At 36.1% G+C, this 14883-nt stretch overlaps 1 protein-coding gene across 1 annotated transcript; it reads right to left on the minus strand.

The window, feature by feature from the left end:
* Positions 1-279: 279 nt before the first annotated feature.
* On the minus strand, positions 280-8820 carry LOC128621509 (TLC domain-containing protein 4-B-like). The gene is made up of 6 exons (XM_053647323.1): positions 8627-8820; positions 8387-8476; positions 8242-8300; positions 3805-3899; positions 1845-1918; positions 280-628 (listed from the first exon to the last, which is right to left on the minus strand). The coding sequence occupies exons 1-6, from the start codon at positions 8779-8781 to the stop codon at positions 310-312; spliced, it is 792 nt and encodes a 263-aa protein (XP_053503298.1). The 5' UTR covers positions 8782-8820; the 3' UTR covers positions 280-309.
* Positions 8821-14883: the final 6063 nt, after the last annotated feature.

Consider the following 14883-nt stretch of genomic DNA (forward strand, 5'->3'; position numbering starts at 1 on the left):
TCTCCTGAGTGCAGTCACGTTCAGATAGACAAGTTCAAATAGTTTGAGCAGCTGGTCTTGAGGTTTCTATCCATTGAGAGTAAAGGAGAACTGACAATTTGTCCATTTGTTCATCCACGTGGGCTACAGTCAGTAATTGTACACCTACAAAGTGCTCACTATTTGCTCTTTATGTAGGCCGGTGTATAGTGATCCTGTATTGTCTTGCATGCTCCCTCATGGTCGTGGAGGCTTAATATTTAACATCACAGCATTTGTCTATAAGGATGAGACACCAATAAAAGTTGACTAAGCTTAACTTTCTCAGTCTCAGTCAGTTTTTGGCTTCTCTAATTCTGTCACTGGTTTTTGGCCTCTGCTGGAGTGTAGAACTTTGAGGCAGCCCCGAAGGATCTTGCGCATCCACATGACATTCATGATGTCAAGGCAGAGGCTGCTGAGGATCCAGGCACTGCGAGCCCCCAGTGTGAGTCTGTAGAAAGCCTCGGTACCATACACATTGTACATTTGGCTGTAGTAGACTGGGATGACTGCGATCCTCACCAGGAAAAAAGAGCACGCCATGGCTACTCCATTAACAAGACTGGGTTTGGAAAGCTTGTCATAGACCAGAACCTGAAGAAACCACCTGAAATCACAACATGTGGTTACTATTCAGACAAACATGACGTCTGAGTTAGTCATCCTAATGAGCAGTCAGAGATGACATTTGAGTAGGCATGTGTCGATATCACATTTATGATAACTATCTTAAGTTTTTCCTGTTTTATGATATTGTCACAATTTTAAAATGTCCATGTTCTGGCTGTTGTGTTTGTCAAACTTTTACAAAATTATCAGAACAACAACAACAACAAAAAAACACCAAACAACAACAATAACAAATTGCAAATTGGCACCAAAATCAGGGACAGAACTTTTTGTTGCTACTTGGTTATGGGTATGGGTTTCTAAACATCTATTAATGAACACGCTAATCACTATGTCCATTCCAGTCATCTGTCAGGCTGGTAGAAAATGAGCTAGAACCCTGAGTTCTTGTTTTTGAATGTATCGTGAAAAAATATCTTCCAAATAGGTCATACTTTACCGTTAAGGGCAAGTTTGCATCCCCGTTGTTTCTGAATTGAATAAAGTACCTCCAATATACTTCCATTTTGCAATTTATGTAAAACACAGTACAGAAACAACACAAAATGTTAAAACATTAACCTTGGGTGTATCCTGTAACAAGACATTAATCCAAAAACACACACAGAATCAACAGTAATATAGTTTGAAACGATGTCTCTAGGTCTTTATTAACCGCTTTATCCTGTTAAAGGTTGACGTGGATCTGAAGTGTATCCTAGGAACACTTGTCGTGAGGCAGGAATACACCCAGGGTGGGACACATGCATGCACAAACATTCATAAAATTTAGTATTGCCATTCCACCTACTGGGATGTTTCTTGGGAGGTGGGAGGAAGACATGCAGGCATTGAGAGAACATGCGAAACTCCATACCGACAGTAATTGGAGCTCAGGATTGAACACTAGATGTTCTGAAGTTAGAGAATATTTATATCGCATTCAAAAAAGGGGTGCAAACTTTTGCACTCAACCGTATCTTGGGAATCCGAGTGCTGATCAGAAATTTGTCCATGACAATAATGCTCTGTATGTTCTACTGTATATTACTGCATATCTTGATATCTCTTATCAGAAGATGCCCACCACTCAGTTAAGAATTGTAACCAGTTGTTAAAGTTAAAGTGTGTACTGTGTGTGTGTGTGTGTGTGTGTGTGTGTGTGTGTGTGTGTGTGTGCGCGCGTGATGTTATATAACTTTCATATAACTCACCTCTGGTTCACAAAGGGGGTGGAGAATTCAGCAAGCAGACGGAAATTGGCAAAATAGGGCAATATTCCCTGACTCTAAAAAAAAAAAAAAAATCACCTGAATAAAGTGGTCATACACTAATATTCAAAATGACTGGACTCCTTAATGTGAAATGCATTTTGTCATCCATTTTAGTATGTCTAACCCATAATATATAAAATTCTAATATGATGCTCATGGGTTTCAAACATTTGTAGAATTAAAATGTTAGATATGCTTAGGAAAATACCAAAATGATGTAGAAAGTTGTTTAGCATTCGAAATAACATTAAAATAAATTATATTATTATTACAATAAATAACCGTCTCGTATTTAGAAAGAAAATGGTGGTAAAATCTTCAAATGAATACTTTATGGAGAAATAAGTGTACAATACATATACAAAGATAACTGCAGTATATTAGATATCCATTGACCCTTTATTATTTTTCCAGAATTGTTGGAATGCAAAATAAATTTTAATTACATACAGTGCCCTCCACTAATATTAGCACCCTTGATAAATATGAAAAAAAAATTCTTTATCGTTTAACCTTTTGATCTTTTGCTAAAAGAATTCAGAAAAATACTCAAATGTATCTCAAAGATATCAAACAATTGCAAACAAAACACAGGTTTATCCAAAAAAATATATATCTTTGCCAATATTAGTGAAGGGCACTGTATTTGTTTGTAGTTTATATTATTTAGCAATTTTATATTTTATTTATCTGACAAAATAATAATATAATTAGTGTTTAACCTGTGAGAGATGATTTTAAACATTTTAAATAATAGTGTATATTCTTAGTAAACCAAGGCAAAAGATAAAATCGTTATGTTTCCAGCCAGTGTACATGGAGAACATGTTTTCTTTCACAGTCATTAAGGAAAGCACTGGTGTGGAATGTTATCACTGAACAACTCCTGTACATAGTCAGTCTTGAGGGAATCGTAACCACGTAAGAGTTTCATTTACACACACCAGAGCCCAAAAATAAATCCTTGGTTACCTCAGGTAACTCAGGTAGCCTGGGAGCAGGAATACAAAAAAAATACATTAATAATTATTTAATAAATAATAATAAATAAAAAAACATTGGTTTTGGAGCTTTTAGAGTTTTTAAAGCTATTAAAGAAAATTAAACTAAACTGAAGTTTGAAGTTGTAAAGGTTCGTCTTGTTTATCTTAAGCTATAAGAACCTCATTGTACAGCAATCATTAATTTGCACTTTTGTGGATATGTTTATATTGCTTGAACAAAAAGATACCTGTACAGTAAAAAAAAATTATATATATGATAGTACAACAAAACCTAGAACCTAGAATTTTAATAATAATTGTCTTAATTAGGTTTATTATTATTATTATTATTGTATATCAGATATAGAAAGATATTTACAGTATGTCACTTTGTTCTATTTAGGTACCAGGCATTTTATTTACCTTTATAATTATACTGCCTCTACTGGCGTAGTCTAGTTTAGTTTTGTCCTCTTAGATTTGTAATAGCTGTATTACCGAGTTCTTATAGTCTCTTTTATTTTTACTATATTTCTGACATGTATGTACAGAAGCCTTGTAGTTCACTTTCTAAGATGATTTTTGTTTGTACATGTGCTTTTTTTGTTTGTTTGTTTGTTTTTTAAAATAAATTTGCAAAGATTTCAAGCAAACTTCTTTCATGTTGTCATTATGGGGTATTGTTTGTAGAATTTTGAGGAAAATAATGAATTTAATCCATTTTGGAATAAGGCTGTAACATAACAAAATGTGGAAAAAGTGAAGCGCTGTGAATACTTTCCGGATGCACTGTACATATTATAATTATGGCATATTACAATTATACTAATAAAAAATCCAATAAGTATATCAATAAGTAGAACGCAAAATGACATTTTGTAGTCAGTATCTTCAATCTATCAAATCTACAAACTCACCAGTACATAATAATAAGCATAAAGAGCAGCAAGGTGGTGTATGACAAAATACTTCTCTCCTATGAAATCCCAGAAGTAGATCATAAGCAGCAGATCTGAAAAAGAAACAAAGCACGGTATCGTAGCTCCATTTTAACCAAACAGTATGACACCATCATTATCAACATGTTCACTTCTGATGGAAAGGGCCACTGCAAATTTTTTAATCTCAAATTTGTCACAGGGGATACAGCAATGGCACACTTTACAGTACAATGATCATTATTCAAAATGAACCTGTGGTTACATGCAGGTACATTTTATTTTGATTGTTACTTATGTAACACAGATTGTGCTGCTAATTAGCTACTTCTCAACCAATTGAGTAGTTGCAGTAATTGAAAATAATTTTATTGGAAGATTATTCTAAGTAAAAAGATTAAGGAACACTAAGAAGGTGACGAGGTGCTACTATTTAAGGCCTAACTGTTACAGAAATTGTCACCAGGAGCTGAAAGATCTGGTAGCCTATAAAATCAGCTGACAGAATTAAGCAGACATCAATAGTTTTAGTTAAGCAGGTACTGCCAGCAGAAGATACACAAGTACCCAAAAATGCAGTAGGAAAAAATATTAAAGAATCATAATCAAAGAGTCTCAAAACACAGACAGATGCAAACAAAAAGACTGAAGTGTAATACATTTTCCTAAACAAAAAAAGGGACAAAACCAAAACCAAAAAAAAAAAAAACCCTCAACATCAGGAACAGTATTGGCACAACTATAAAACCCACCACGCATTAACACACCCTTATACATGGAATACATCACCAAGGAAACCAAGCAGTGATTAATATACAGAATTGCAAGGAATAGCAAGCAAACAGGTGAAACAAATAACCAACATAGCAAGAGAAAATGAGAACAAGAAGCACTGACCACAAAATGAATGTATGTAAGGAATGTAGTGGAGTATGGTGAGTGAACAGGGATGGAATCAGGGTGGATGAGACATATTGGCATACTGAGAATACCGTTCATACTGAACCCCACCTGAAAGCAGTATTTCATGCATGTAGTGTTCAGTATGTCATCAACATGAATATTTCCAGCTAAATGTAACCTACTACTCAGTGTTTACACTGCAGTATTTTCATGTAAATGTTGCTGCTAACCCAAAAACATACCTTCTAGTCATACATAGCAAGAAGGGTGCCTCAGTGGTTCTTTGGATGGATAAGGGTTCTAGATTCCTCTCTTGGTTGTAGGGTTCCAATAAGGGTTCCCTCAGGGGAGCAAAATGAGAGACCCTTAAGATGTCTTGATTTAACTCGTTTTATCTAGCACTTGGTAAATACTAGCTTGTTAGTCTGCTAGTTTTATACTTTATTTTAGATAACAATTAATATTTGCCCTCAAGGGCACTGTGGCTTAGTGGTTACCATGCTTGCCTTGCACGTCCTGGGTTGGGGGCTCGAATCCCGCCCCCACCCTGTGTGCGTGGAGTTTGAATGTTCTCCCCATGCTTTGGGGGTTTCCTCCTGGTACTTTGGTTTTCTCCCCAGTCCAAAGCTATGCATTGTAGGCTGTTTGGAATTTTCAAATGGTTCTTAGTGTATGAATGTTTGTGTGATTGTGCTCTACGATGGGTTGGCACCCCGTCCAGGGTGTCCTCTGCCTTGTGCCCTGAGTTCCCTGGGACAGGCTCCAGGCTCCCTGCAACCCTGTGTAGGATAAGCAGTACGGAAAATGGATGTATGGATGGATTTGTCCTCAATGGCTCTTTAATTTTTACCTGTCCATGACAGCTTAACGTTTCTTGGTATAGACCAGATCATTAGCCATAATTTGTCCTGTGGCGGAACTCGTAAATATTTCTATTTGAAAAGCTAGACGGTGTTACCATCTAAAGAACTACCAATTTTCTTTCTGGCCATAAAGCATTTATATAAAGCATAAAGCATTAATAGTTAACGCATTTTGGTTCACAGTAACTGAAATTCTCTGCACAAACATTCTAACTCAGCAATCAAATTGCAGACACAGTACAGAAATAGTACACACTTTGTCTCTCTGAGAGTACTCTTAGAGGTTTTAACTCAACAACTACAACAACTTTAACTATCTACAGGAACTTTGAAGAACCCCTTTTCTCAGAGTGTATGTATATAGTACAATATACAGTACAGTGGCGTAGCCAGGGATTCATTTCAGAGTCGATGATGAAATGGGCTATGTAAAATCACTACATGATCTGTACAATTAAACTGCCAATAATGTGCTCATACATTAGTATGGGTATTACTACACACCATGTTTGGAGAAGAAATGGCACTGCACATCACGCTATTACTAGTCAGACAGTACAAGGAGTCCAATTTAAAGTGTCTATTCACTGAGTTATTTTTTGCATTCAGTGTAGGTAGGTGGCTAGTACCTTTTAAACAGAAACAGGAACAATCCTGATCGCTTAATCCTGTTTCAGTGTGATTAAACAAACTAAGCAACATGTTCATAATGATGACTCATTGTTAGTGTTAATGTTGACCTATTATGGGCAACATTACAGCACAGCTACTGTAAAAAAAAAACATCTTAGTTGGCACATTCATAATCAGTTGTGATGTACTGTATGTGGGCTATGTCAACCAGTCACAAATAATCATTTGGAAATGTCATAAAATATTACAGGGATTCAAACCCAAAATCCACCCATAGTGACACTTCTGATACAGTGTTTGCTGATGTAGTTCAGCATATACAGTGGGGGAAATAAGTATTGGACGCGTCAACATTTTTTTTAGTAAATATATTTCCAATGAGTCTATTCACATGAAATTTTCAACTAAAAAAGTTGAAAATATAAAGAATTTAGTTGTAAATATAAAGAATTCACATCAAAGTCCATAAATAAAGTTATGTGTAATAAAGTGGAATGACAGAGGAAAAAAGTATTGAACACACTAACTGAAATGTATTTAATACTTAGTGGAGAAGCGTTTGTTTGTAATAACAGCTTCAAGACGCTTCCTGTATGAAGAAATTAATGGGCGGCAGTATTCAGGTGTGATTTTGGCCCATTCTTCTAAACATATAGTCTTTAAATCTTGTTCAGTTGGATTAAAGTCAGGTGATTGACTGGGCCATTTAAACACCTTGATTTTTCTCTGAAACCAACTGAGAGTTTCCTTTGCTGTATGCTTTGGATCGTTGTCCTGCTGGAAGGTCCACCCATGTCTCATCATCATCATCCTGGTGGATGTCAGCAGATTCTTCTCAATAATTTCCCAGTAAAGGGCTCCATTCATCGTTCCTTCAATTATATGAAGTCTGCCAGTACCATGCGATGGGAAAACAGCCCCACACCATGATGCTTCCACCTCCAAACTTCACTGTTGGTTTAGTGTTTTTAGTGTGATGTGCAGTGCCATTTCTTCTCCAAACATGGTGTGTAGTATGACAGCTAAAAAGTTACATTTTGCTCTCGTATGACCAGACTACACCCTCCCAGTATTTCATAGGCTTGTCCAAATGAGTTGTAGCAAACTTTAAACAAGCTTCAACATGCCTTTTCTTTAGTAATGGAGTTTTCCGGGGTGAGCGTGAGCAGTGGAGTGCATTGCCTATTGTTTTCTCTGATGATGGCACCTGCTGCCGCCAAGCGTTTCTGGAGCTCTTTCCGAGTGGTCCTTGGCTCTTAGGCTACTCTTCTGACTATTCTTCTGACTCCCTGGTCAGAAATCTTGCGAGGAGCTCCTGTGCGTGGCCGGTTGATGACGGAGTGATGTTGAGTCCACTTTCGGATAATGGTCCCAATGGTGCTTACTTGAAAATTCAAAAGTTTTGAAATACGTCTGTATCCGAATCCATCAATATGCTTCGCAACAATAAGGTTGTGAAGGTCTTGGGAGAGCTCTTTGCTTTTACCCATCATATGTTTCTTGTGTGTGACACCTAGGTAACGAAAAGCGTTTTTATAGACCATCAATTTACTAACCCAGCTGAAATTAATTTGCACAGATAGGGGGTATAATTACTTACGGATTTCAGCTGGTCACTTGCCTTACCTTGCCTTGGAGAACTGCTTTTTCTTAGCGTGTTCAATACTTTTTTCCTGTGTCATTCCACTTTATTACACACAACTTTATTTATGGACTTTAATGTTGTGAATTCTTTATATTTCTGGATTTCTTGAGTTCATATTGTTGTCTGATGAAACTTTAATGTGAATAACCTCATTGGAAATATATTTACTGAAAAAAATGTTGATTATTTCCCCCACTGTATGTATATCATTATGAACATATAGTATACTGTACATACCTCACAATGCAGAACTCTCACTCTCACACAAAAAGAAATGTAACTTTAATATCTGGCCAACTGATATTTCGATATAGGCCCTACGACTGACCTGTGGTACGAATTTAAGGGTAAAATGGTTGTAAAGGTCCCCACCTGAGATGAGGTAGCCTGTGGTTACACCCACGTTCAGTTTTACCAGCGTTGGATCTCCCCTTTAAAAAGAGATATGAACATCAATCTACAATTATGAACGAATGGACAATTTTAAACATAAATAATATCACAATAAAACTCTCACCAAATGGGGTCTTTCTTGATAGCTTCATCAAAAACTAATATGTAGAGACAAAAAAGTCCCACGACCAAAGCATGGAATGTGGAAACGGCCCTGTTTGGGATACACAACGCTTGCATTTTATAACATGACATGAAATAAGGTCATGCAAACCTAAAATGATACTCCTATACACAAATACACATGGTTTTACATTCTTGCAGGAAACATACAAAAAAGACATAATAATAAAAGAAAATTGACCTGGAGCTCCACTCTGTCCTCTGCTTGTGTGTGAGTGTGAGGAAAGCTGGAATGAGGCGCTCGGACAGCCATGGGCATGCGACGTAAAAGATCCACTGAGAGACGAGGAAACTGCTGAGACTAACCAACACCACGGTGATGCTCAGAGGCTCCATAGCCACCTCGTCCTGCAGAAAGAGTAAGTGTGAGAGAGGGACAGAGACAGCACAGGATAGAGGAAAGAGACCATCTATACACACTGCTGTTCTCACTGCAGCATGCAGTATATTCCTCACTTTGCTACATCATGCTTTGTGCTGTAAAAAAAAAAGGACGATTTCCTGGTTTCAGATTTGCAGCTGGGTGAAAAGCATCACTTGTCCCACGTGCTGCTGCAGTAGCTCTCTGCTGCCAAATGCCCGGCGTGGAGCTCCGTTTGCATATCTGCTGATACAGTGCTATTGGACAACCAATTCTCATATTGCTGTATCCTTCTTTTACAGTGAAATGACCAGTGGATTTGGGAGATACATGTGAAAAGGATTGGAGTACAAGCATCCGGTATAATATACACTGTCAGGGGAAAAAAGGTACTAGACAGGTTTATTTTTGTTCCTGAAGATGGTCTTTACAGTTCAATCATGCATGTTAAATATGTTTCAATATGTTCTCTCTATCCTTTATAACACTAGATTCCTTAAAAGTACACTTTTTAAAAAGAGTGTAACTGACATACTGGAAGTAACTTTAGTCCTGTTTTTTGATAAATTCCATAATCATATCATAATTTCTTTAGAAGAAAAAAAAATCATGAGCTTGGGTTATGCTCTTTCTTGTGTCCATGTGGGTTTCCTCCGGGTTCTCCGGTTTCCTCCCACCTCCCAAAAACATGCCAGTATGTGGACTGACCCGAGATGTGAATGAGTGTGTGCATGGTGCCATGTGATGGAGTGTATTGGTGTCCCATTCAGTATGTATTCCCACCTCAAACCAGTATTCCCAGGATAGGCTCCAGATCTACAGTGACCCTGACCAATATAAAGCACTTATTGAAAGTGGGTGAGTGTAATTGATCATATCCTTGCTTCAAACACCATAGTTAAGCTACATATCTAATTTAATAATAAATAATTGATTTCGTTAAAGACAGAGAAACAAACACTCTGTGTTTACAAAACTAAGTTCAGCGTTATTTTGGTTATTTTAGAAATGTATTCCGTTACAGTTACAAATTACTTCATTAAAAAAAATGTAATCACTAATGTAAGCCAAGTATCACAATATGAAAGTAATGTAATCAGATTTTTTCTTTTTATTACTTCAAGGTCACATGTGATAATGTGTGATAATGATAATAACAATACTTGTTGTAAAGATTAAACAATGTATTTTATATTAGTGTTCTCCTGTTCAGGTTGTGTGAACTGGGTGTTCATTGCTCAGGACTCTGCTCCTAACTGACTGACAGAGCACTGTTATCCTCTTTGGACACACCTCTACCACCTCCAGTGTCACTCATAGGGTTCCCTAAGGCTCAGTGCTTGGACCCCTGCCAATCATTATCTACATACGCTGACTTTCACCTCTATGCTGACACCACAGCACTAAATCCTTCCAAAAATCTGAAACATACTAAAATCTGTGATACACAGATTTATCAAGATCAAGTTGTCCTACGCTGCACATTGATGAGTCCGTTGTCTCTCATTTCCCCTAGGAAATGATGGAATGACATTTTGTTTCATGTCATTTCATCTCATTTTTCCTGATGCTTTCCCCACTCACATCAATGTCTCTTATTTTTATGTAAGTTTATCTGTCTCTCATCAGTGTTTATCTCTGTTTCCTCATATTTCAAGGTAACTGTCTCTGGGTTAGGGCAACATACTGTTGCAGCAGGCAGCACTGTGTTGTTGTCCGAGTTTCACATGTTTTCCCCGTGTATGCACTGGGTTTTCTCCAGGTTCTCCAGTCTCCGCCGACCTTGCAAAAACATGCTGTTAGGTGGATTGGACCTATTGGCCCTAGGTGTGAATGAGTGTGTGTATGGTACCCTGCAATTGACCAGCAGTCTATCCTGGATGTGTTCCTGCATCACGCCCGGTGGTCCTGGTATAGGCTGTGGCTCAATGACCATGACCAGGATGAAGCACTTACTGAAGATAAATGATTAACACAAATGTATTTGGGTCATTGAAAAGTACTTATTATTATTATTATTATTAGTAGTAGTAGTAGTAGTAGTAGTAGTAGTAGTTGTAGTAGTAGTGATAGTGGTAGTAGTAGTAGTAGTAGTAGTAGTATTAGTAGTAGTAGTGTCAATAATATCAATTGATCTTGATAACATTGAAAAGAACATTAAAATCCACCAAGAAAGTATGTCTTGCCTGCCCTCTGTCAATACCTCCATAATGAGAAATAATGACAGAAGGGGCAGTGATACAAGAACCAGAGTGACCTTGTCAGGTCTGAATTGCCCTCCAGCAGTGTGGAATTACTGCTGACACGTGCAACACTATAGAAGGAAAAAAAAGTACAAAACACTGAACTGTCTACAAAATCATCCTCTGCATTTAGGCTATATAAACATCAGGGGTGGAGTGACATGAGACATTTACAGTATTAACTGTACAACCTAATATCAGGATTCTCAGTACATCACTAGATCTGCTTACATCTTCACATTTTTAAAGAGAATGGCATTAAATAATTTAACAGTGTAGTCACAGTTCAATTATTTGGTTAGGGAAGCTGCTGGGATTTTTTTTCCTAGGCACTTGCTAAGCCTTCAAAATAATACAGTAACAGTTGGTACATTCATTCTTCCAAAATGTAGAACATTCCCAGGCACCTGGAAACCTAGAAAGAGACATTATTTATGCTAATGTGGTATAATAACAATAATAATAACAATAATAAGTTTACATAAAGGCCTAATTTATATTGCACCTTCCCACTCACTGATCAGAACACAACAACAGCCTGATATAAAAAAGAAAGAGGAAGAATAATGAAAGGACTATTTTCACATCAGTGTTAATCCTTTAATTTTAGTCTAACTCAACCACAACTGAAACAGGATGTACTGCATAAAAACTGAAGAATGTGTGTGGACAGAGCTGATATACAGTACTGTGCAAAAGTTTTAGGCACATCAAAGAAATGCTGGAGCAAAGGTGCAAGTAAATGTTTATTTTCTAGTAAATGAAAGTAAATATTTCTACATTTAAAAAAAATACCATAAAGAGCAGTAAACAGCACTAAATGAAACAAAGTCTATATTTGGTGTGACAAAAAATAAAATAAAAATAAAAATAAAAATAGTAGTCTCCAGTACACTTAGTGCAGTTTTATAAGGAAGTGAGCTGTAAATTTTATTGAGCATCTTGCAGAACCAGCCACGGTTCTTCTGGAGAATTTGACTGTCACATTTGCTTCTTATTTTTGTAGCAAAATCCAGCAGCCTTCATTGTGTTTTTGGTCTGAAAAGTGTCTCTTACATAATATACTGCTTTCTTTACTGACATACAAACATTTTTATGTAACATTAACATTAATTTTGTGCTGGTAAACTAATGTTTAGGAATCTAAAACGTTTTTTGTACTGACTCGATAATGTAGAATTCATAATATGTGTATATATATATATATATATATATATATATATATATATATATATATATATATATAGATATAGATATATAGATATAGATATAGATATATAGATATATATATTTATATAGATATATATATAGAGAGAGAGAGAGATAGATAGATAGATAGATAGATAGATAGATAGATAGATTAGATATAATATATAAGATTAGAACAATTATGCTTCTCCAGGGTAGGTGGAGGTGTCCACACACACACACACACACACACACACACACACATACACACACACATTATTTCTCAGATAGTCAATATTCCTAAATATGGTGTAAATATTCCAAAAGGTTATTTGCATAGGAAACATAAAGCTATAGTCGTAATTTTGTTTGCTAAAGTTACACAAAAAATAAATCCAGCACCAGCTCTATCCTTCCCTCAAAAACACACACACACACACACACACACACACATTCTGCTTAGGCTAGAATACAGTACCTGAATGTTAAAGTGGAGAAGCTTTCCAAATTGATAGTCAACATTGCCATTCTGATTTGGTTGGATGTTGGTGGTCCAAATCATCGTCTGTTCTCTTGTTTTATTATTATTTCAGCCGAAACTGGATTGAACCAGTTGGAATGTAAAGAAAACTTAATCAAATGTTACGACAAATAAAACTTGTTGATTTATACCTAGTCCACACTAAAATGGATAATTTTTTTGAAATGCTGTTTTTATGTTTTGGCCACACTAGCGTTTTCAGTCTACTTCCTAAAAGTTTACAGTCTACAATGAAATGCAGAAATGATAGTGTCTGATCCATGACATTTATGTAATCCTCTCAGTTTTTGTTTGTTTTGATTACATGAACATAAAACCTGCTTTGTTTCATGCCTCAGCGTCGCTTGTATACTATACAAAGTAGTTCAATATGGAAATAAACTACCTAATACAAATGGGCTCTATTACCTTCGAATTGTGGAGGTCACATTACATCTATATATCAGAGTTACTGACAAGTTTTTCCTGATCCACACTACCTGAAAACAGTGTTTTAATAAATAGCACAATTTATGTACTAGATTATTTGTAAAAGTCAAACTATTCAACATTTACATTTACATCTATTCATTTGGTACAAGCTATTATCCAAAGTGCCTTATTAGTTATACAGTCTAATCACAAGGCTGTTAAAGATGTTGACAGAGATAGAAAAGGCACAGAGATGGTGTGTGTTGCCAGATTGGGTAATGCCTTGTTCAGTTGGGATATTTTAATCACATTTGCCTTGGGTGGGTTAGTTATAATTTGGGACAATTTTACATGTGATTCACGATATGTGTTTTTATGGAACCGTTATTTTGGTTCGTTTTTAAACTGGGAAGATTTTAAACACTGACTGATCTGCTAAATCATCCAGCCTAACCCGATGGAAGACATTTCATGTTTATCTATCCATAATTATTTAGCTCCACATAAGTCCATTCAGATAAAGCCCTACTCTTTATGCACACACTATAATACACTTTATGTGGCTTTCAGCTCACTGAAGGTTGTCCAGAAACTTGTAACTGGTGTAATTTTCTAAAGGTTGTTCCTGGCAGTTTCCTGTTTATAGCCACACATCCCCTGATAGCTGTGCTAAGGTTTAGGGAAGCACCGGGAAAGAAAAGACAAGACTTGCTGACAACTCCGTGCTCAGGATATCCTGGAAAAAGAAAATGATCTGAAATCATGGTCTCAACCTCTCACTAATTTTAGCAAAGACCTTGTTTTGTAATAATGTTCAACATGTCGTGACCAATTTTTTTGTTCTAAGTATGTGGGCTTAAATTAGACCTAATCCACTCTTGTTTTCAATATAAAACATGGAAAACAATATGTGCTCGTATATAAGATGGTTCCACAAAAAGATAAATTAATTTAGTATTATGAGCTGCTTTTAGTTAGTGGCTTTTTGTGGCATTATGTAATAGGGTTGAACTATTTTTGATTCCTTAGTGCATATGTTAGATTATAAATGTAACTATTTGAAGACCTATCCTTAGCAAAATGTCCCAAAATATGTATGGCTTTTCCATTTGACTTGTAATTGGTGGCAATCATGTCCAAACCTCAAAAAGCCTCCCAGCAGATTAACTACCAAGTTCATGTTTATGGAAGTCTAAAAGTGTCAAAATGACTACAAAAGAAATAAATAAATTCCCTGCATGTGCTAGAATATGTCACTGCTGTGAGCACATGCGCCATACAAATCAGGTAGGCGACTCGGATCAGGCGCCAGTATTACATGTTTAGATATCTGCAGAACATCTTGAGAAAGTCATTATTACAGGATTTAAATGTATGACATTTTACATGGAGTATGTATGCATTATGACTGATGGTCAAATAAATTCCCAATGAAATTGAAATAATCTACCAGCTTTCAAATTTGGGTTTGTTTTAAGATCTGTAATATGCTTGGATTTTTTTGTGGGGCTGAAGGATTATATTCGGATACATCTGATATTAATTTTTGAAAATGTAAAAACATACCATTTATAGATTCTAGTCCATTTTTGCAAGATTCATACCCAGCACATTAGATTAGCTGCACTTTAATGCTAAGATGGAGATTATGTTTTATGTGACGTCTAGTTTTTGATGTTTAAAAAATACTAAAA

The sequence above is a fragment of the Ictalurus furcatus genome, chromosome 17 (genome assembly GCF_023375685.1).
Source record: "Ictalurus furcatus strain D&B chromosome 17, Billie_1.0, whole genome shotgun sequence".
Taxonomy (NCBI): Eukaryota; Metazoa; Chordata; class Actinopteri; order Siluriformes; family Ictaluridae; genus Ictalurus; species Ictalurus furcatus.

Bases quoted from the DNA above. Each gene is read 5' to 3' on its own strand.
- LOC128621509 (XM_053647323.1), bottom strand. From the start codon at position 8,781: ATGGAGCCTCTGAGCATCACCGTGGTGTTGGTTAGTCTCAGCAGTTTC. The intron at 3,900-8,241 runs GTGGGGACCTTT...TTTCTTTTTCAG, and splicing joins CACAGGCTACCTCATCTCAG to ATCTGCTGCTTATGATCTAC. The intron at 629-1,844 runs GTGAGTTATATG...TTGTGATTTCAG, and splicing joins ACCCCCTTTGTGAACCAGAG to GTGGTTTCTTCAGGTTCTGG.